The following is a 21,722-nucleotide window of genomic DNA, read 5'->3' on the forward strand; positions in this document are numbered from 1 at the left end:
TTACCACACGACCTGGCAGCCATCCAACAGGTAAGAAACTAAACAATTGCGAAAGTAAGTTTTTTACCCTTTCAGAGATTGTGGTCTATAAGGCAAATGATGTTAAGATCATCTGTTTCTTTGGCCTACGGTTAACGAGGGTGTCATGTGGCCAGCACAACGACCAACCGCCTTTAATTTTTCCCAACTAGTGTCAGGTACCCATTAGAGCTGGGTGGACTCAGAGGCGCCTAAGGATCCCGAAATTAAAAAATCCCAGTCTACACCAGGATTCGAGCCAAAAAAATGAACACAAAATTTGGTTGGATATAATGAGATTAAATTCATACTTTGTGTCCTGGTCTTTAATTTACACTGAAGGATCCTAGTGAACAGGAGCGGCCTTAGGGGGTGGCAAATGGGGCAACCGATCCAGGCCCCGCGATAGGAGATTTTATTGTCACCAACTTCGAAAACCAAATCAGTTTTAATAAACTAGGACTTGTTGCTCAAATTTTCCCAGTATCTTTAGGATACCAATTACCACTTAAGCTCTTCGCATACCTAAGGATCCCGAAATTAAAAAATCCTAGTCTACACCAGGATTCGAGCCAGGGATCTCGGTTCGGAATCCAAGCGTTTTACCGCTCAGCTCAATTCTTGAAAAATGCCAAAGTCTTACTGAAATGGAAAGAGATTTTTTTGTTGATGGTCGGTAGGAAAAGAATGAAAATACGAAACTAACGAATAACACTGGCGATAAACTGAGTGTCAGAATTTGTCGAGCAAAAGCTTGCATCCCCATTGTTATAGTTTTTTAAATCCTGTTAGCGCTAATTTCTCTATTATTCTATTTGAAATTAGCCTACATATAGTTCCCCACTGTTATAGTTTCAGTGTGTGAGCTTATATGCTGTCCATTTAGTTGGTCTACACGTATTGGGGGGCGTGGCATTGCGTCTTGATCTGTTAGACAGAATGTTAGTTCTTCTCCCGATATCACTGATTAACTTTTTTTCAAAGATTTGATAAAAGATTTGAGTCAAACTATTTGATTAAGTCAAAGTTTAAAAAAAAATATAAGATAGTCATATGATGATATAGTTGCTTGCTTCACTTGTGTGGCTGTATCTCAAGTCATTTGATATCTTTATTTGCTAGCTATCAGTGAAAATCATATGACAGAAAAGGGGAGACAATGAATCTTATAGACTTCACTCCCCTTACCACAGAAACAGGGCCGGTCTTAGGCCACTGCAACCTATGCGGCCGCAGTGGGCCCCGCACTTTCATAGGCCCCGCGCTAATATTAAGTGTATATTATTAATTAAAATAAACCATTACAACTTATATTTCAGGGTTCCCGCTGCCTCCTGATTTTCTACGGGCTCAAGAAATTTCCTGAAAAAAAAAAGACAAAATTGTCATATTGGGATGTCATTCAATTACTTGAGGTCAACAATTCACGAAGATATATTGAACAATTTGGCAATATTTGCTAATGCTTTTGAGCGTGATCTATGCAAGAAACAAAATTTTGAGAATATACTGTATGACTTCGCTACACGCTAGGTTCGTAAAGTTAACTTGATCGAGGTATTTTACTTGGTAAAGAATGAATAAAATGCAATTTGCACTTATTATCCTTATCCTTACCAGACTGGGCCCCGCTCTATACGTTTCGCATAAGGCCCTGCAATCGCTAGGACCGACCCTGCACAGAAACAAATCATAAAGCAATTGTTTCTTACTGGGTCTTTGATCATTCATTATTCTAACTATTAAGCTTAAATCTCTCACAAAAAAACACAACAACACTGACCCATTCAATATTTTAATTTAGATGTTGATAACCTTGACCTTTTTGTTTTGTGGCATTCTATTCAGTCATGTTCTGACTTAGCCAGGAATACCAAAATGACTTTGTCTCTGATTAACATGCACTAGTAGATTATATGATTAACAAATGGATACGTATAGGACGTAATTACCTTATCTTTCCAAGGAACGTCTGTAATTTATAAGATAAGAAAAAAAAAGTTAGTGCTTTATCCGGCACTGCCTGGTCGAGTGGTATGCGCTTCGGACCATCGTCACGATGGTATCAAGTTCTAACACTGCACTCTGCCATGCCAGGTCGTCCTGCAGAAGGTTTGGGTTATGACATAATAGTCTTCATTGCTGAAGAAAAGACCAAAACTTATAAAACATTGCAACAGTAAAAAAAAAAAAAAAACAATGAATTAGCCTAAATGACACCCTGGGCATTAGTTATGGCCGGAACTATGTTGCCCTCACAACAGACCCCTCCCCTTTCCGATGATTTTCTCAAAAGAACGGCAAATGTCCCATACTGTCTGGGATGTCTTGGGTCGCTGGTTATACCAGACTGTGTGCCGCATGCTGCATAAGGATAGCCAGCTGCTGATTTTTCCTCAGCGTTGTCTCTCAAAGTCTTTCCGATGTTTGGGTGTAGCCGCAAGGCAGCGGAAGTTTGGATTCAGTTTTCCTTCTTCTAGGCAGGTAGCCAATCAAGGCTAACGAACCCATTCGGCCAGAAAGTTTATGGTTTTTAGAGTCAGTTTCTCCCCTTTATTCTGTTTATTGGTAGGCCTAATAGAGCGTTAAATAGTGTGTACTGTTATAAATCTGGTGGTGGCACAGATGGGGGTAGTGGTGTGTGTGTGTAGTCAGCCGACGCAAATCGCCCCAGGCCAGCGCTAGACGAGCGGTCAACCGTGACGAGCTACGACGGTCAGCCGAGTCGAGCATCAACAGGATGGTTCGGGAAGGTTCGCCGTCGTGAACAGAGCTCAGGAGCGTCACGAGAGTTGTAGTCATCTGACCACCTAGAAACGTCCAGCGGCGTTCTGTCCGGTTCAAGAAGGCCAGTAAAGACCCTATATAAGAGCGGAGGTGTCGCAGTCAAGACAGTTCAGAAAAGGGTGTCACGACAGAAGGTTCCCTACAGCACAGTTCAACGGTGTGGTTCTGTACGGAGCATTACGACGGTTCAGTGCGGAGTACTGTCAAGTACAGTTGAGACGACTGGCGTCTTGATCTTGGTCTGCGATCGAGTCCGACACAACGAGCCCACAGTGTGTGAAGTCAGTCCTGAACTGTTGAACCCGGTGCAAGCCCGGTACGAGACGGAGAGGCCAGTGCAAGAGTTGATACGGCGGAACGGTGTTATCGGAGAGATATTTGTACAGTGTACGTGTTGCCAATTGTACAGTATTGGCTGTTATTTATTCAACTATTAAAGTGTTACGTTACTTTGGAGCCCTGAGTTGTCAAGTTCTTTAAGTTGGTGGTGTCTGGTGCAGTTTGCAGAGAGCTTGGATAGTGAGATTTGTAACAGTACGTTAAATACATATCACCTAAAAACTGAAATGAACACAAAATTTGGTTGGATATAATGAGATTAAATTCATTCAGTAAAGACCTGGTCTCTAATTTACACTGAAGGATCCTCGTGAACAGTAGCGGCCTTAGGGGGTGGCAAGTGGGGCAACCGATCCAGGCCCCGCGATCGGAGATTTTATTGTCACCAACTTCGAAAATCAAATCAGTTCTCATAGATTATGACTTGTTACTCAATATTTTCCCAGTATCTTTAGGATACCAATTAGGAATACCATTTAAGCTCTTCACATACATATTTGGTTACGAAATACCGTTCAGTTTCGGTAAAAACAGCATCTGCCGACCTGCCACGTAGGTGGAAGCAACCAATCCTAAATCGTATATTTCATATTTAAACATCGACGTCCAAACGGATTTTATTGGAAAATCATGGTGTTATTGAACCAGTTGATGTGCTTGTACAGCTATTTCGGACAATCAGCTTCCAGAAAGTTTGGAGATGACGTATTAGTTTTTTTCCCAATAGGCTACTGTGCATGGATAATAATAATAATAATAATTTTATTTATAAAGCGCTGTTAACAAACAAAATGTAGGCTCAAGGCGCTGTAATAACATTACAAACACGACAACTACAATCAAAAACTAATCTAAAAAAGTTTTAAACAAGTAGGTCTTAATGTTCTTCTTAAAAGTGGTATAGCATGTTGTCTGTCTGAGATCAATGGGGAGTGAGTTCCAAACCTTTGGTCCGTGCACTGAAAAAGCCCGCAGACCGTAGCTTTTGAGGGAGAAACGTGTATCCTAGTGACGGTTGATGGATATCGTGCGGCCGTTGGAAAACCCGTGTCACCATGTTAAAAAAAAAACGCGGGAGTTTTTTTTTTTTTTTTTTTACAAATTAATTTAGGAAAACCCCGTGGTAGAGCCCTTCCGCAAAAGTCGGGTCTGCGAAAGTGTAGGAACCACTGTAGCTCTTATAGGACACTTTGTTCTTATAGAACGTCCAATTGGCTTCAATTTGCAGAGTAAGAGAGGAGACATAATATTAGTAGTGCGCGAGTGTTTTCCTTTTTATTTGCTTCTGTTAATGCACAACAATTACAATGCAGCATTTAATGTACTTACGTAATGTTCTATGTTTTTGTAGCAAAACTAAGGCCCCCAGCTTAGAGGCGGACAATCTGTATTGTTATTGTTACAGCGTTAGAGACGGATGGGCGTGATGAGTTTACAGTATATATATAGTCTACCCTTACCGCTAAGGGCCCCGCACATGACGCTCGCCCAGGGACCCGCGAACTGCTAAGGCCGCCCCTGCTAGTGAAAAGTGGTGGTTGACTCCCTTTCCTACTGAATCCACGCGCCGCCACTGACCATGAAGGTATCATTCAGTGCAAATAACGGAGCTGTGGCCTATATATCTTTTATGTGTGTCATTTTCCAATCATATCAACGATTAGGAGAGAAAAAAAAAAGGAGGGCCCTGATTGATGTGACAACATGTGATCCACTCATTGGGCCTGATTAGACAGATATATGATCAGGGTGTCTGAGGCCCGAGCGACTCACTTCTCAGGTTTAGGTTTCACGAGCGGGTCTTGTCGATTCAACCATGTACAGTGTATTAGCACTCACCCTTCTAGGGGCTGCTGTGGTCTACGGCCAAGTCCCCCACCACTGTTTCTCACCCCCACAGTTGACGGTAAGTTGCGCTAGTTACATATTTTATATCAACTCACCCCGTCTGTCTGTCTGTCTGTCAGGTACACATTTTGTGCACATTATTTCTCCAATATATCAATCAAAACATTAACCAAATTAAATAGTGGTAATTGAATTAATTTTATTTGATATAGAAAAGGGGGAAATAAATCTTCCAGTATTCAGGCATATGGCTGTAAATGTACAGTTCTTTCCATTATATTTTGATTGTAATTGCCTTCAGGCAGTGTGTTTAACTGGATTTAATACTCAAATACTTATCTATAAACTTAAAGTTCTGTAGAGGAAGACAATGAGACGAGTTCATGTTCAGATTTAAAAAGTTATTTGCATGACATGTAGAATAGTTAAAGAAAATGTGAAATAGTTTTTGAAAGCATTGGCCTACAACTATTGAACTATACAGTCGATAATAGTCGATATTGTCTGAAAAATAAATCTATTCATCAGTGTTACTACGCATGCTTTGTTCATAGAATATCATGTGAGCATCACCAGCCATAGATTACACTTTCATATTTAATTACGATTGAAAGTCTCTGCCAATAACTTTCTTTGTCTTTGTGGGATTTCCTAATTGTAGCCTATTATGGAGTTAGTCATTACAATGTCTTCTACTAGCTGAAAAGAGGAGGGTGGTAAATGGAAATGAGCGAACGAAGTTTTATTTAGCATAAGGCATAAAAGACTACGAATACTTCTGAATAATTCTTGGACATGAAAATGTGAATTCTCAATAAAATATACACTGGAGATTCACTTTACTACATTACGACATCAGCTGCCTTCTCTTTGTAATATCCAGATTTGACCTACTCTCACAGCCAAATCTAGGATAAGTGCGCTTTAACTAGACTAAGACTAGCTCCAGCTGGAATAACCTGCCCGGTGTGCAGCCGAACATTCCGGGCTCACATAGGACTCACCAGCCACATGAGCAGGCATAAAACCCCAGTGCAAAGCCCTCAGCCCCGTGGATGACAAAGTGGTCATCATCGAACCACGATGGACGAACTATATAAGACTAAGACTGCTTTATTGATCCTTATGGAAATTTGTTGTGATTACAAGGACTCTTTTCTCATATAAAAACAACACAAACAGAAACATTCACATAAATAGAACAGAAAAAAACAAAGAGAGTTCATAGATTACTCAAGATGCCAAACTGACACATTGTTGTTGATTATCGTTGACTTGTTGCACCAAACTGTTGATAGACAACTTGACCGCTGTAGACGTTTTATATAACACGTAAAACTTGAAATAACTTGAGTAACTTCTTTTGTGAAAAAAACAAACAAAATAAATATAACGTTTATTACACTATAAACAAATAAAACGTGAGATACCGGTATACTTGATATTTTGGATTTTTTTTGGCACATCGGCACAATTTAGGCCCTGTTGTGCCCTAAACTTGAGACGAAATAAGCGTAGTAGACTTTAGTAATAATATGAAATGGTATTCTGAACAAAATCTAACTCATAATAAAAACACGTCTTTTTCACTGGCAATCTGGAGAGTCTCTTCAATCTAAGACCGCTGACGAGACAGTCGCTTATCTTGCATCATCCATAACCAATCGCTAACCTCTTCCCACCGTCACCATAGAAAAACACATACACACTCCATCGCACACATTAAATGCTTAGGACGTAATTATCTTCTTTTCTCAAGATAGATAGATAGATAGATAGATAGATAGTAGATAGATAGATAGAGAGAAAGATAGATATATAGATAGATAGATATATAGATAGATAGATATAGAGATAGATAGATAGAGATAGATATAGAGATAGATAGATAGAGATAGATAGATAGATAGATAGATAGATAGATAGATAGAGATAGATATAGAGAAAGATAGATATAGATATAGATAGATAGATAGATAGATAGATAGATAGATAGATAGATAGATAGATAGAGATAGATATAGAGATAGATAGATAGAGATAGAGAAAGATAGATATAGAGATAGATAGATAGATAGAGATAGATATAGAGATAGATAGATAGAGATATAGATAGATAGATAGATAGATAGATAGATAGATAGATAGATAGATAGATAGATAGATAGATAGATAGATAGATAGATAGGCATGCGGTCGTCTCCAATGCGTGATAGTCATTGGTAATGTTGTCTTGCCAGAGTATGCCCATTATGGAGCAAAAGCACCTTTGATGGAAGCGATCAAGAAGCCTTAAATGCCTTCGATAGATGACACACACCCACAAATCAATGTGAATGGCCATATCTTTAATGTTGTTGATCACTTTACCTAGCTGGAAAGCACAGTGTCCAACGATGCGCCACTGTCCAAAAAAATTTGACAACGGTCTTGCAAATGCCAACTTCGCTTTTGGTCGCCTTAAAGTGAGAGTAAGGCCTAATAGGTCTCTTCACCTAGCAACGAAAATCAATGTTTATAAAGCGGTGACTCTCTACACACTTTTGTATGTATACATTACACGCTGTTAATTGGCCAAACTATCTAGGTTAATAATGAAAGTGGAGATAATGATAATGTTGCTGAACTGACTGACACTTTATTTAGAGTAGTGCACCCTTGTTTGTAGGCTCGTGACCATTTGAAACATGTAAAAGCAAAGAAACATTCATACGCACATCTGTCAGTTTGAATGAAATATTCATTGACTGTTCATAAAAGTTTGACGTCGTTAAAAGATGGCAGAGTAGTCAAGGGGGAAAAATCAATAGAAATTCCAACAAAAAGGAAAAAGCAATGTATTAACTCCCGTACTTCCACCTATGTATCTGGGGTGTATGGTTGTAAATTAGTGATGCCAACCACATTCGGCCAGCGGGCCAAATAAGTGTCCGACACTCGTGTCGCGGGCCAAATAGAAAGCACCGTAACGTGATGTTTTTCTCTTAATTTTTAAAGTAAATGCTTTCCCCGATCTAGCATTAGTGTTGTAGACTATTGTGCTAAAAGGCAGACGGCTTCAACTGAATTCTTCACATTTTCTCTATCAATGATAGCAAGAACTTTTTTTGTGTGTTTTCGTTAGCCCTCGATAAATGACTTCATATTTCTTAAAATTTGAGCAACTCAATAGTTTGTTATTACCTCCGAGTGGCGTAGCACCCAGGCTCATGACCAATAGGTGCACAGAGAAAAAAAAAAAAGAAAGCACAATTTTTTTATTATTTTAAAATTTTGAATGTATCGTGTTCCTACATAAGAATTTATCGTCTATTTATAATTAAATGATATCTCTGATTTGGTTTTCCTCATTATCACACTCAACCTCGTGAGAGGGGCCCGAAATCATCTTCTTGAACCCGGGCCCATGATTACCTTGCCACGCTATTGTTACAACTGACCCATTTTCTTGCCTCGCTTTGGTAAATATTTTAGTCAAGCGGAAATTTCCAAGAACCATCAATTTGTCAACGATAAGGCCCCTGTAGTTTATAGACGTTTACTGCCCTTATGACAAGAACATTAAAATTATTATTACTCAGCATAATAAATGAAATGCATCCAAGAAAGATTTTGATTGAGATTCTCAGTGTAACAAAAGATACATTTAAAAAAAAACACATTCCAATTTTCGACACTCTGCGCAGACATTAAGATGGACCGGATGTGGCCCCTGAAACGAAATTGGGGCATGACTGTTGTAAATAAAAGTAACTCTGTTGCACACTAGACATCAACAGTAATGTTTGTTTCTTCTAGTTCCGTGCCACTCAATACAACCATGAGTTCACAACATTCAGACAGTTCGATGCTGAGTACGACGCCATGGGAGAGAAGATTGCCTTTGATGAAGTCGAACAATCCGGACCTGCCCCAGGAAGACAGTAAGTGACTCTTGTGCATTGCTTCCCCTGTCTTATGTAGTGGAGTGGATACCTTTTTCAGGAAACACCGGCCACCCCGATATCCACGTGACCTTTCCCCCTAGATGGCACCTTGTGTCCGCGCATAAAAAGGCAGACAACGTGGGCACTGTCCATTCTACCGGCATCTTTTGTCACTGTAGTGTCCGTACGTTACTGGACCTACGTCGTCTCCACTCCCTGTTTGTGCCTGGTTCTACACCATGTGTTTACGTATAGCTGCAGGTCTTTAATGTATAATAAACAGTTTGGAATCGTCCTACGAGTTGCCTTCGTCATGTCATTTAGTTTGTTCTGTGCCCAAACCCACCACACTTATAAACTGAGATTGCTTACATTGCCCCCCCCCCTTTCCCCAACACGCACATGAAGAAGAATGCAGGATTTACGTCATTAGTTGACATGCACAACTAAAATGCATGACGCGTAAGACGTAATCATCTTTTTTTGTAGTAACGTCTATATTATATAAGGTAAGAAGGTTATTGACTGTCATACATATATTGAATTTGAGGTTGTCAGTAAGTGCCAGCGCCTCGAGTTTTCAGTCTTTCTATATCTAGATACCTTTCAGTCTATACAGATATCATTTTTACATTGCAAACCATATAGCCAACAAGAAATCCGCAAAGCTTACATCGCCTTACTAACTAGCCAGTAAAATTATATAATGATAAGCAGGTAGAGTAGAAGTTAGATTAAATAAATCTCCACCCCCGAATCAAATAATAATTTACTCGTCTTCAATCAATACAAGGGACAAAAGAAATAAGTATAGATCTTATAGATTTAGATCAATACAAGGGACAAAAGAAATAAGTATAGATCTTATAGATTTAGAAGTCCGGGGTTCGAATCCTGGGATTTTTAATTTCGAGACCTTCGGGCGCCTCTGAGTCCAACCAGCTCTAATGGGTACCTGACATTAGAAGGGGAAAAGTAAAGGCGGTTGGTCGTTGTGCTGGCCACATTACATCCTCGTTAACCGTAGGCCACAGAAACAGATGACCCCTACATCATCTGCCCTATAGACCACAAGGTGTGAAAGGGGAACTTTACTTGACTTTAAAGGATGCATGGAAAATTTAGGCATTAGAACCATTATATTTTTCAGAATAGGTAATTCGTACAGAATATATACGCTTATTTTTACGTCTGCTTATCTACCAAATCTACAACTTTATTTAGGTATCAGCTATGCAGCCTAGAATTTAAAAAAAAAGGTATCTTCATTCTTCTAAAATAAGATTGGGTGCCTGCGGTTTGCGCGCTGGAGTGTCGTTCAGACTTATCGATGGTCCCGGTTCAAATCCTGCCCGCTACCATCATCCATCGTCCTGCGGGAGGTTTGGACTAGGAAAAAAATTGTTATTAACTCTGAAGGAACATCCGAAACAGTTATAACCTTTTACAAACAAACAAAAAAGGACAAAAACTATTTAGAATAAAAACAATGTATTTCATATATAGGCCTATAGGCTATCTCAGGTCTGAGAAATAGCCCCTCCTTCTCCCACTGCCACACACATTGTACACTGCTTGTTTAACTCCTTTCGTATTATAAGTGCTACTAAGAGCTAATCTCTCGTGTTATAAGTACTAGAGAGCTAATCTCAAGTGTTATAAGTGCTACTAAGAGCTAATCTCCCGTGTTATAAGTGCTACTAAGAGCTAATCTCCCGTGCTTTACCTCTGCAGATATTACCGTATCATCATCCTGCACAGAGAGAACATTGCCTACGAGTACAACCGTCAGACCAAGACCTGCAAGAAAGGACAAGCTGGACCATTCTTCCCATTCGCTGTTCCTGAGAATGCTACCTTCGAGGCCGAGTTCTACGTTGGTGGACCAGGGGAGGAGGTAGAGGCTGTTGAATGGTCAGACCGCAGTGCAACTGCAAGTAGGTCATTTTGGTGTCCAGACGCTTCTTTATTTACATTCGATTTTTTTGTCACTTTGTAAACATAATAATTCACATGTAGTATAGCTGACTTTTTTTTTTTCTTTCTTAAAATATGAAATTATTTTTTTTTATAATGATAATTATGGATACTACATAATGAGGTAGCCGAGCACTTAACTTCTGGACTGAAGTCTTAAGTTTGATTACTGGTGAAGATCCAATTCTAATGGTCAATTGACATACTTTGGGGAAGCAAAGGCAGTTTATTGTTGTGCTGGCTGCAAGGTACCCAGTTAACTCTCATTCATTGTTACGGATGAGCTATACATCTTATGCCCCCTTAGATTGTAAGGTCTGAAAGATGAACCTTTTTAAAGATATTATAGATTTTTATATATGTAAGCAAGCATATCATTCTTCAATTAGCAAGGACCTAAAGGTGTAAGTCAGTAAATCCTTCTTCAATTACTAAGGACCTAAAGGTGTAAGCAATCAAATCATTCTCCAATTAGTATGGACCTAATGGTTTCAATCACATTTTTTACCAAGTAGATTTAATAAAGTTTATATTTTTTTAACTTAAAGAATACATTGCAATTTATTTTGCTATTTCAGGGGAAGCCTGGGTTGGAGTCTTCAGTAGATTCAACTGCTACCCTCTTCGTTCATTTTTCCTCAACGGACGCAACAATGAAACCTTGACCACTCAGTACTTTGACTTGGTCCAGGGCATCGTTGATCCTCAGTTGTTTATCCCCCCACAGGAGTGTCTTCAGGCTGAGAAAACAGAAGGCATCTCTGACCAGGTTGCAAGACTGACCTCAATGTACACTCGCAGATTCCAATAAACTACTCACAGACAGTGTGATTGACTAAATGTTGACTGCATTTAACTCTTTATATTAGTATGTTGTGTGTCACCTTGTAAGTTGAAGATTGTTCAAGTAGTATATCAATATCTTTTATATCAACTGTAGGCTTCAACATGAACATCTTGTTAAAGTTGACAGTTTTATTTTGTTTTCTTAAAATAATGAATGTGTGTTTTGAATAAACTTTGATTCATACAAAATAAAAATGTGAAACACAAATCTATATCGTATCAGCATCTATCTAAATGATAATAAAGACATCATCTTCAATTCTGAAGATTAAGGATGAGTGTAATCTTTCCTGAGGCCACACAAACTATGTTGTGTTCTGCATATTTTGACTAAATGATGCAAAGAAATAAAAACAATTGTCCTCCAGGATCTAAATAAGGAGACAATAACAACACAGTCACCACTTGTGTTATATTAAAACAAATTGTATTCAGAAGAAAAAGAAAACAGAATGTAAATAAAAAGATATGTTTAAAATACATTTTTGGCATTGGTGATAAAAATAAACTTCACATAATTATCATGGGAATATTAATACATTAATAATATTTTGACAATTGCACTTAGAAATCTGATAAAATATCAGAAGTAAAAAAAAAGACTTTGATCTTTAGACAATGAACAGTGCATAGAGATTGAGACATGTAAGTAGCATTAATGTACATATTGATATGCACAACACATTTATCTTCAAAACACAAGGTAAGAAATATCACAAAATTAAACCTAAAGCCAACATCTAATCTAATTATAAAAGTAACACCACAAGCTAAGAGGAACAAACGTATTCTGCCACACACCCCGGAGATTCAAAACATATTCAACAGTTAACATTGAAATGATTCCTCAGTACATGAGTTATAAATGGGCACAACAAGAATGGTTTGACTGGTAATGTGATATGACAAAATATTCTAATTTTATCACAATATATATAGAAAACTAAAGCTTCTTTCAATGTTTCTAGACAAGTTAGTGAACCAAAAAATTGAAAATGTTTTCATAAAATGCTTTGTGCAGAACATTGAGAAAGTAGACAAGACTAGATATTGCAATGTTAATAAACTATTGATCAGAGACTAGATAGTAGAATATCAATAAATGTCATTGATTGTTAAAGGACTAGAGGATGTAATATCCATAAATATCACACATTTCTAAAAAGAAAAGGTCTTGGAATGTGAATAAAATGAACACTTCATTTGGCACAATTAAAAACCAAAAAGAAAAATATTTAATAAAGCATGAGTAAAATTTAAAGCTAAAAATGGAATTAAATTTAATGAAACATGTTAATCAGTGAAGTGAAATACTTTATATACTTTAGAGGCAAAACAAATATGAACCAACATGTTTTGTTACTAATATCTTGCAGGATAAATATTTTCATAACATTGAAGTTAAAATTCAAATTTAAAACAATGTAAGTACAATATAAACATTCAAATACAAAATTAAATAAAAGTTTTTACTGGTAACAAAAAAAAACTTTAAAAAAAGTTGAGGTTAAATCAGAGTTCAGTGTGTCTCCTAGTTCTACAATAGCTGCTGCATAAATCTGCTTCAAACGATACATCAGGATCATCCCATAGAGCATAGATGCCATCCTCTTCAAACTCCCCGACAAGTTCCTCACAAAGCTTTTGCATCCTGTACATATGACAATATTAAATTATGTTAATATATTCCATGACATCAATATAAAGGTTATACAAATAAGTAAAGCTCATATGAAAGGACCATAGACTCAAAAGTTAAACTAGAACTAGTGTGACAATTTTAAACCAGACTGTTGCAAATAAATGAGGAAATATTCTCGAATTAACTTTTAAGTGAATTAGGGCATCCTGAAACATAAAGCATCGGATCCCACAGAAATCATAATTATGATGATTTCCTTCCATTAAGTGGAATACAAATTTGTATTTACAGATTGGTATTGGCTTGTAGCACCAAACTGCTGGTAGACAACTAAACCGCTGAAATGACTTCAATAACTTACTAACTACAGCTTTTACATTTCAAATTTTCAAACAAACTTTCTTGCAGTTGTTTTGTGTTCTTTGTAAAAACAACATTTGCTAATCACACTGATCTAAAGATAATCCTTCACATTCACCCTGAGAATTATCTAGAGGAAATTTAGATCTAGATATGTGTAGAAATAAACATAAATGAAAAAACTGGAATGAAAGAATGTAACGCACGATAACAAAATAATACCAGTAAGTGCTTAAAGCGGAAGGACATATAATTTTGTACTTTAAACATTTAAATGTCAGTTTTAAAACAAATGATGGGTTAAAATTGTGAACAAAAATTATTTTTTTTTGTAAATTGAACTCAATCTGTTTTGATTGTGAAAAGGACTTGGTTGTTCTATGTACCTGAAAAGTAATAACAGGTGAAATTTTCTTATTTTATCTTCCACAGCAAATGGGAGAATTAGTGATGATCAGTGAGTGACAAGGGAAAGGATTCTACAGTATAGATACAGCAAGCTTCAAGTTTCACAGCTATGCCAGTTGGATAATCAGAATTAGAAAGCAATTAAGTTAATGATGCTTAATTTTTTATTTTATTTTACAATTACTCATCTCATGGAAACTGAAACTTGAGTGAACTCAGCTCTTGAAAAATGCTCTAATTATTTTCCTAATTTGAGAGTTGATGTATATTTTTGGGAAAAGAATTCTTAGCTAATTGGTCATATTGGGAAAACTCGAGCTTGACTATTATAATTTTTTAAAAGGATTATCTTCTTAAATTAAATTTGGTCTAAACAATCATTATCTTGAACGAAAAAAATGCTACTGGTATCCCCACATATAGACCATATTTATTTAAGATTTTAATAAATTAACAGACATTCAGGAAAATTTTGCTCACCGTCTTGTTATGTTTATGCGCATGATCATAAGAATTTTATAAACGCAAAGTGGATTTAAACATTCACTTAACCAGGATTTTTCCTGTGGCTGGGTAGGGGGGAAAAAGGGGCAGGTAAAAATTTCTATTTTTTAAAAATCAATTAATTATAGCAATAAAATAATCACTTTTATAAAAGGTTTTCAGATTCCTAAAGGAAGAATTGTCTTTTTAAAAAAACTTTTTGATGCTACTTGTTTGAAATTTGATTAGAAATGGTGTTTAGTTAAAACATGACATATTATCAACAATAAGCAAATGACAAAAAAAAATTTAAAAAAGCACACAAAATCACATAACAAATAATTATTCTGCCGTTTTACCGTTTCGTCCACAAACCACCAGCATCAACCATGCCTGACATTTTTGCAGCAGGAAGTCCTGGCCCTGAGAATCTATTTTTGCCTAGAACATTCTTAACACCACATCTGTGGATTCAAACAACCACAAAATATTTAAAAGATTTGATTATACTCTGTTTATTTATGACCTTTGAGAATAGCATAAGTCTTCACTGGTAAGTTTAACAAGACAGACCTAATTACTTACTCCTTAAACTCATCTTGACAAAGTTCCTCAACATTTTCTAGTATCTCTACATATGTCAGCTTGGATCCTTTCTTCTTACTTTCTGCTTTAGAAAATTTCTGAACAAACTGAAATCAAATAGGAAACATTGATTTGAAATGAAAATCTAATTATCTTATATAAAACAGACGTTACTTCAAAAAAGAAGATGATTACGTTTTTATTTAAAACTCAACCACAAGAATCCTGACTTGCAAAGTGTTTTTTTTTTATATGATATGGACATTCATTGAATAAATGAAGAGTATTATTACACCTATTGGATTGGGATAAATGAAGAGTATTATTACACCTATTGGATTGGGATAAATGAAGAGTATTATTACACCTATTGGATTGGGATAAATGAAGAGTATTATTACACCTATTGGATTGGGATAAATGAAGAGTATTATTACACCTATTGGATTGGGATAAATGAAGAGTATTATTACACCTATTGGATTGGGATAAATGAAGAGTATTATTACACCTATTGGATTGGGATAAATGAAGAGTATTATTACACCTATTGGATTGGGATAAATGAAGATTATTATTACACCTATTGGATTGGGATAAATGAAGAGTATTATTACACCTATTGGATTGGGATAAATGAAGATTATTATTACACCTATTGGATTGGGATAAATGAAGAGTATTATTACACCTATTGGATTGGGATAAATGAAGAGTATTATTACACCTATTGGATGGGAACGACCGAGGCAGGGTTCAATCTTGAGACCAACATGATGACAGTCTGAAGCGCATACCCCATGACCAGGCAGTAATCAGTACTTCTGAGAATCTAGTAATTTATTAATTAGATTTTTTAAAATGCCTCTTCATCAGTATGGCTGCCTGCCATGCGCTTTGGACTGTTGGGATGATGGTCACATATAAGACATAGATATTATATTGAATATCTTCAACACAAACTGAAGGAACATCCAAAACAATTAAAACACTTTATATTAACATACAAACAAATATAGATATCGATCTAGATTCTAGATCTGACTACTTAAGAACTGGACTCTCTTAGACATTATTATAACATATACAGATCTAAATCTTTATTCTAAAAATAAATAATTCAATACAATAAGAATCAATGTATTTAAAATTAATTATTCGGCTAACTCTAGTAGATCTAGAATAGACTATCACTAGAAGTGGATCTCTGACTCTAGTAGAAGTTAATTAGTTATAGAACTAGATTTTACTAGATCTAGACTAGTTACCATCACTGCATCAGTAACCATCTAGATGATACTTTTGATAGATCTACTAGATCTAGATTCTAGCTAAAATAGCAGTTTCTAGACTCTACTCTATTTATTGGATTATCATTATTAATTAATCTAAAATTTAAGTTACTGGATTTAATATTTGCTTACGTGATGAGCCATAGAACGACAGGCATCACATCGATAGGCTTCAGGCATAAACTTAGAACCTTCATCTTCCTCTGTCAGCTTAGGTGGACTTAAAATGATAGCATCGTCTGAGACTTCGTTTGGATCGATTCCAGTTTGCTCTTTTAATTTACTTAACTCATCTTCAGTCAAGTCTTTCTTGCGTTGAGCATTTGTACAAAGTGAATACATAACAATCAGTATAATTGCTATGAAATGCATTTCTTGATTAAATTTAGTTTAAAACTATAAAATCTAAAAAACGCTTAAAATAGTTAGATCTAGAATCTAGATCTAGTTACTAGGCTAGTATTGAAAATGTAAGCAGACTAACGGCTGGCCCGGCCTTTACGGTATTTGTTTACACAAAAGTTCTACGGGAAAAGCTATTTAAAAATATGAGCCTTAGAAATTTGTATACAAGAGAAAGTTTAAAACATAGATATTTTCATGCTCAAATATTTTTTAATTATTTTTTTTTAATTACAAAGACGATAAAAAGAAGATAAGACCTAAATAATCAACATGATTGTCGTAAACTAGATCTAATGCAAAAAGAAAATTAAATTGTTAATTTGTTTTGTTTACGAACGTAGCTGCAGACGTTGCTAAGCATCAATATTTTTAAAGCATAATCTAATGTAGAACTAGATCTGCTTATTAAAAGTTATTAATAGTTCTAGAAAATCTAGAGTGACTAGAAAAAAAAGAAGTTTATTTCAATCTAAAACTTGATCTAGTCTGAACCATAAGCTTCGAATACAAAAACAGAATATAATAAAATACTCAGAAAGACACAACGATAAAAGCACATCCCTCGTTCCATATGATAGGATATAAATTTGTACAAATGCTCCTTCTTCCCTAGTGCTATTAGAGTGGGTTGCCTGAGCCAGCCAGGAAAACCAGTGAATTTAAGTCATTGGTTAAAGGGAAACTCCGATAGTTTTTCAAATTTTAGTTATTGACATATTTAAATTCTGCGTAAAAAGTTGTAATAGTAAACATTATATCATTTTTTATTTAAATGCTCGGAAAATTTTATATTTAATAAATTAGACAGAAAATTCTCCACGCCCCCAAAAAAACGGGATTCTGCGAGATGTTTTTAGTTTTTAAAAACGTGACGTCACGAAGGTGCTGGCTAAATATAGATCTAGACCTATATAACCGATAAACTCTCTAGTCTAGATCTAGACCTATCGGATCGCATTTATTGTTACGCTTCACAGCTAGATCTAGTCTCCACGTTGATTTATAATCGGTCATTGTTTATAAACCTCTATTTCTACTTGAAGAAAATTAAATATTGTTCTTCAGCTTGTTGCAGTAGTTCCAATCACAAAGATAAAATCAGCAAGTATGCTGATACAGAAATTAGTGTCTCTTTTCATTTGTTTCCAAGAGATGAAGTTTTAAAGGGAAAATGGGGAAAATTTATTCGCCTGAAGAGCAAATATTTTACAAAGGCATTAGCTAATTCCTGTTTATGCTCAAACCATTTTGAGAGAAGCTGTTTCAGCAACTTCACTGCTGTGGAAATGGGATTTTAAAAAAAAATTGAAGTTAATACCAGGTGCAGTACCAACAATACATTGGATTTCCAGGCCAAAGAATTCAATTAATGATACTACTGAGACATTTTAAACAACTGAAGTTCATAAATATAAATGAAATCAGATTTGTGAGCTAGAAATTTACTACGAATACTAGATCTACTATTAAATTTCTTATTTAACAAGTAGATCTATCGTCTACGAAACTCAATTCCAACTTTTTAACTTTTGACCTTGGGGGTGTGTCTCGCCGGCTGAGCCAGCGTCAAGCTCTCTCATCACTTTTTCCATGTCAACCAATGTTAGGTCGAAACAGCACAAAAAAATCATAATTTTCTTACGGTCAAACATACAGTCATAATTAATACACCATTAGAAATTTCTTTTAAAGTATTTTAATGATGTAATAACGAATTTTTTTTTTTATCAAAGATAATTTCTTTTTCGCCTCCCTATCAATGAGTATCAATAGGATTTGAGTGCACCGTCGTGACGTCACACAGAAATTCAGTGAAAATCTGACTGTTTTGGATGCGCAGAAAAATTATGTCACAAAAACATCAATTACTAAGTTATTCTTGCAAATAAAAAAAAAAGAATAATATATTCATTATCTATAAATCAAAACACATATTATATCAAAAATTGTCAAAACCATCGGAGTTACCCTTTAACATGCCTAATTAGATGACGCGTAGGACGAAATCATCTTCGTTTTTGAAGTAACGTCTGTATTGTATAAGATAAGATAGTCGAGATTACATTAGACAACATAATAGTTGTGTAATAAAAATATAACTAAGGTGGATTGCCCCTAATTTGAACCCCTCTAGTATAGCTAGGACAAAATGATCTTCAACATCCATCTCGAGCACATCTCTCTCTCTCTCTCACTCTCTCTAAATGTGTGACGTGAGTAGCCTACGTCTAATTAAATATAAGGGTATAGGCAAGGGCAGACTGGATGTCAAAATCGGCCCCGGAATTACCATACAAACCGGCCCACAAGTCGCGTGCCATATGATGTACATCTATTGGTACCTGCCATCATAGTAGGCCTTTATAAAGTTTGATCATGAAACGAAAACTGAACGCTTGAAAACAAACCTGGACATTCCGTTACGTTTTGACAAGTCAACACTCTGGCTGGCAAAAAGGAGGAACTCATCGATCAATATCGTGAAGAGATGGAAGTTGAACTGGTTCGATCATATTGTAAGACATGGCTCACTGTCAAAAGTCATTCTTCAAGGTACAGTGGTGGGAGCACGAAGAAAGGGACGTCCAAAGAAAATCTGGCTGGACAGTGTAAAAGAATGGACCGGCATTTCTGTTGATATCCTACTAAGAACAGCTTCTGACCGAGAACAGTGGAGGGATTCAACTACACGAACTGTCACATCCTCCTACTACAGAGTAGGTCTACAACTTTGTGTATTTGCTGTTGTATAAGCTACTAGTAATTTACCGAATACTTTAATTTTTTTTTTTTTTTTTTTTTTTTTTTTTTAAAAGAAAGATTGCATTTTATATGTGCATAATGGACCTCATTCACCAATCGAAAACAGACAACATTTAGCCACGTGATTTTATATATCTTCTATACAAATTAAGTAATCCATAAAGGCTGTCACGTGATACGTATTTTTCATTGTTGTATCAATATTATGACGGCTAAATGTGTTTATTTACGATTGGTGAATGAGGTCCATTGTCTGCATTTTAAAAACAAGATTAAATATCAAATGTACACTGTTATTTATTATTAGCGTCATGAAAGGTTAGGTTAGGGAACCATTAGGAACTTCTCATATTGTAAGACATGACTTAATGTCAAGCTACAATGGAGAAAGCACCAAGAAAGGGGCGTCCAAAGAAAATCTGTCTGGACAACGTAATAGTATGGACCGGCCTCTCTTGATATCCTTGATAGCAGCTTCGAGGGTATTGCTGACATCTTATCAAATACAGACGTTACTTTAAAAGAGAAGATGATTACGCCCTACGACAATCCTAGGTCAATCTAGTCATGCATGTTAATCAAAGACTTAAATTCTGCCAGGTCATTGGCTTTCCTGGCTGACTCAGGCAACCCACTCCATGCTCTAATAGCACTAGGAAGGAAGTAGCAATTGTACATATTTTTCCTAGCATATGGAACAAGGAATGTGCCTTTATCTTTCTGTCTATTTAAGTATTTTATTTTATTATTATTGTTGTAACCCTATTCGCGACGCAATAGGGTTAACTGTGTGTGATCAGCTGACATATGGGACACAGGCCAGTAATACAGTTTAGCGTGCTATATCGAAGGGCAAGGGACAGTTTGACATGAACTTTGCACGTGAATAGGACCCGGGTTATGGTTATCTGATCACAATCCTGCGTGAACCAGAGACACAGTGTGTGTAAAGCAGTGCAGTTCAAGACAGGACAGCAAGTAGACCGGGACTGTTAGTGACACTGTTAGTCTGCATGAAGTCGGTCCTGGTGGAGTCCTGAAGTGAATGTACGAGTCGAGGAAGAGATAGAGACAGTAGTCTTCTTTCCTGAAGGCTTTCTAAATTTATTGATTTTACTAAAGTTGTTACTCTAATCAAATGTGAATATCCATTTGTTATGAATCTCACTGCTCTATTTTGTGTCTGTTCCAGTTTCTGTTTTCTTGAGAAGACGGGCCAAACGGAAGGAACTAGAGGCCATTCACCAACCCTATTGTTCATAGATCAATTATCAAATAATAATAATAAGGCTGCTCTCTGCTCTCCAGGTGCTCTCTTCTATGTCAGCCAAGGAAAGTTGACGCTTACTTAAGCTTCAAATGATCAAATAAATTGTCATTTAATCACATCCGCTAGACCAGGTTCACACTTAACTTTATCCTTATACCAATCAGTTGAGTAAATACTTCTAAATATTAACAATGTAGGCAAACAATACAATCATATTGGTAACACGTATATTTTGAGGGATAGAAGGGGGATTCTGTTTTTTTGAAAATATGTCCTTCATAGTATCTGATAGTCTTGATAAAATATTGAAAATCTGCCTGGTCGTGCGGTTTGCGCGCTGGACTGTCGTTTGGATTTATCGATGGTCCCGGGTTCAAACCCTGCCCGCTCCCATCCCCCGTCGTCCTGCAGGAGGTTTGGACTAGGAAGTAAACTATCTTCAACTCTGAAGGAACATCCGAAACATGTAAAACATTTTACAAACAAAACAAACCTAGCGTTTTACCTGCATTGCTGACCAACAGATGACCCACGAGTGGACCTTTCGGGGATATCATCTATGTTCCACATAATAGATCATACATTTCTTCCACTGTTCCACATAATGGATCACATATGTTTTCTAATGTTCCACATAATGGATCATAAATGGATGATACGACTGTCACAGCTTTCCTATTATATAACTCTATAGAAACTACCTTAAGTCTCGTTACGTCTAGGTGTCCCTGGTTCAGTTCTAGTTAACGAAATAAAACAATGAAACCACTAGA

General features: G+C 36.3%; 2 protein-coding genes across 2 annotated transcripts; one reads left to right on the plus strand and one right to left on the minus strand.

The window, feature by feature from the left end:
* Positions 1 to 4,885: 4,885 nt before the first annotated feature.
* LOC106053510 (mammalian ependymin-related protein 1-like) lies at positions 4,886 to 11,863 on the plus strand. The gene is made up of 4 exons (XM_056021754.1): positions 4,886 to 5,050; positions 8,791 to 8,915; positions 10,653 to 10,855; positions 11,474 to 11,863. The coding sequence occupies exons 1-4, from the start codon at positions 4,961 to 4,963 to the stop codon at positions 11,704 to 11,706; spliced, it is 651 nt and encodes a 216-aa protein (XP_055877729.1). The 5' UTR covers positions 4,886 to 4,960; the 3' UTR covers positions 11,707 to 11,863.
* LOC106053512 (marginal zone B- and B1-cell-specific protein-like) lies at positions 11,523 to 18,608 on the minus strand. Its single transcript, XM_013209073.2, has 4 exons — positions 16,644 to 18,608; positions 15,220 to 15,326; positions 14,994 to 15,098; positions 11,523 to 13,392 (listed from the first exon to the last, which is right to left on the minus strand). Exons 1-4 carry the CDS (start codon positions 16,881 to 16,883, stop codon positions 13,254 to 13,256), a joined length of 591 nt encoding a protein of 196 aa, XP_013064527.1. The 5' UTR covers positions 16,884 to 18,608; the 3' UTR covers positions 11,523 to 13,253.
* Between the last annotated feature and the right edge of the window lie 3,114 nt (positions 18,609 to 21,722).

Source organism: Biomphalaria glabrata, chromosome 2 (assembly GCF_947242115.1).
Source record: "Biomphalaria glabrata chromosome 2, xgBioGlab47.1, whole genome shotgun sequence".
Taxonomy (NCBI): Eukaryota; Metazoa; Mollusca; class Gastropoda; family Planorbidae; genus Biomphalaria; species Biomphalaria glabrata.

Bases quoted from the DNA above. Each gene is read 5' to 3' on its own strand.
- LOC106053510 (XM_056021754.1), top strand. From the start codon at position 4,961: ATGTACAGTGTATTAGCACTCACCCTTCTAGGGGCTGCTGTGGTCTAC. The intron at 8,916-10,652 runs GTAAGTGACTCT...TTACCTCTGCAG, and splicing joins GGACCTGCCCCAGGAAGACA to ATATTACCGTATCATCATCC. The intron at 10,856-11,473 runs GTAGGTCATTTT...TTGCTATTTCAG, and splicing joins AGACCGCAGTGCAACTGCAA to GGGAAGCCTGGGTTGGAGTC.
- LOC106053512 (XM_013209073.2), bottom strand. From the start codon at position 16,883: ATGCATTTCATAGCAATTATACTGATTGTTATGTATTCACTTTGTACA. The intron at 15,327-16,643 runs GTAAGCAAATAT...ATTTGATTTCAG, and splicing joins GTCGTTCTATGGCTCATCAC to TTTGTTCAGAAATTTTCTAA. The intron at 15,099-15,219 runs GTAAGTAATTAG...TTGAATCCACAG, and splicing joins TGTCAAGATGAGTTTAAGGA to ATGTGGTGTTAAGAATGTTC.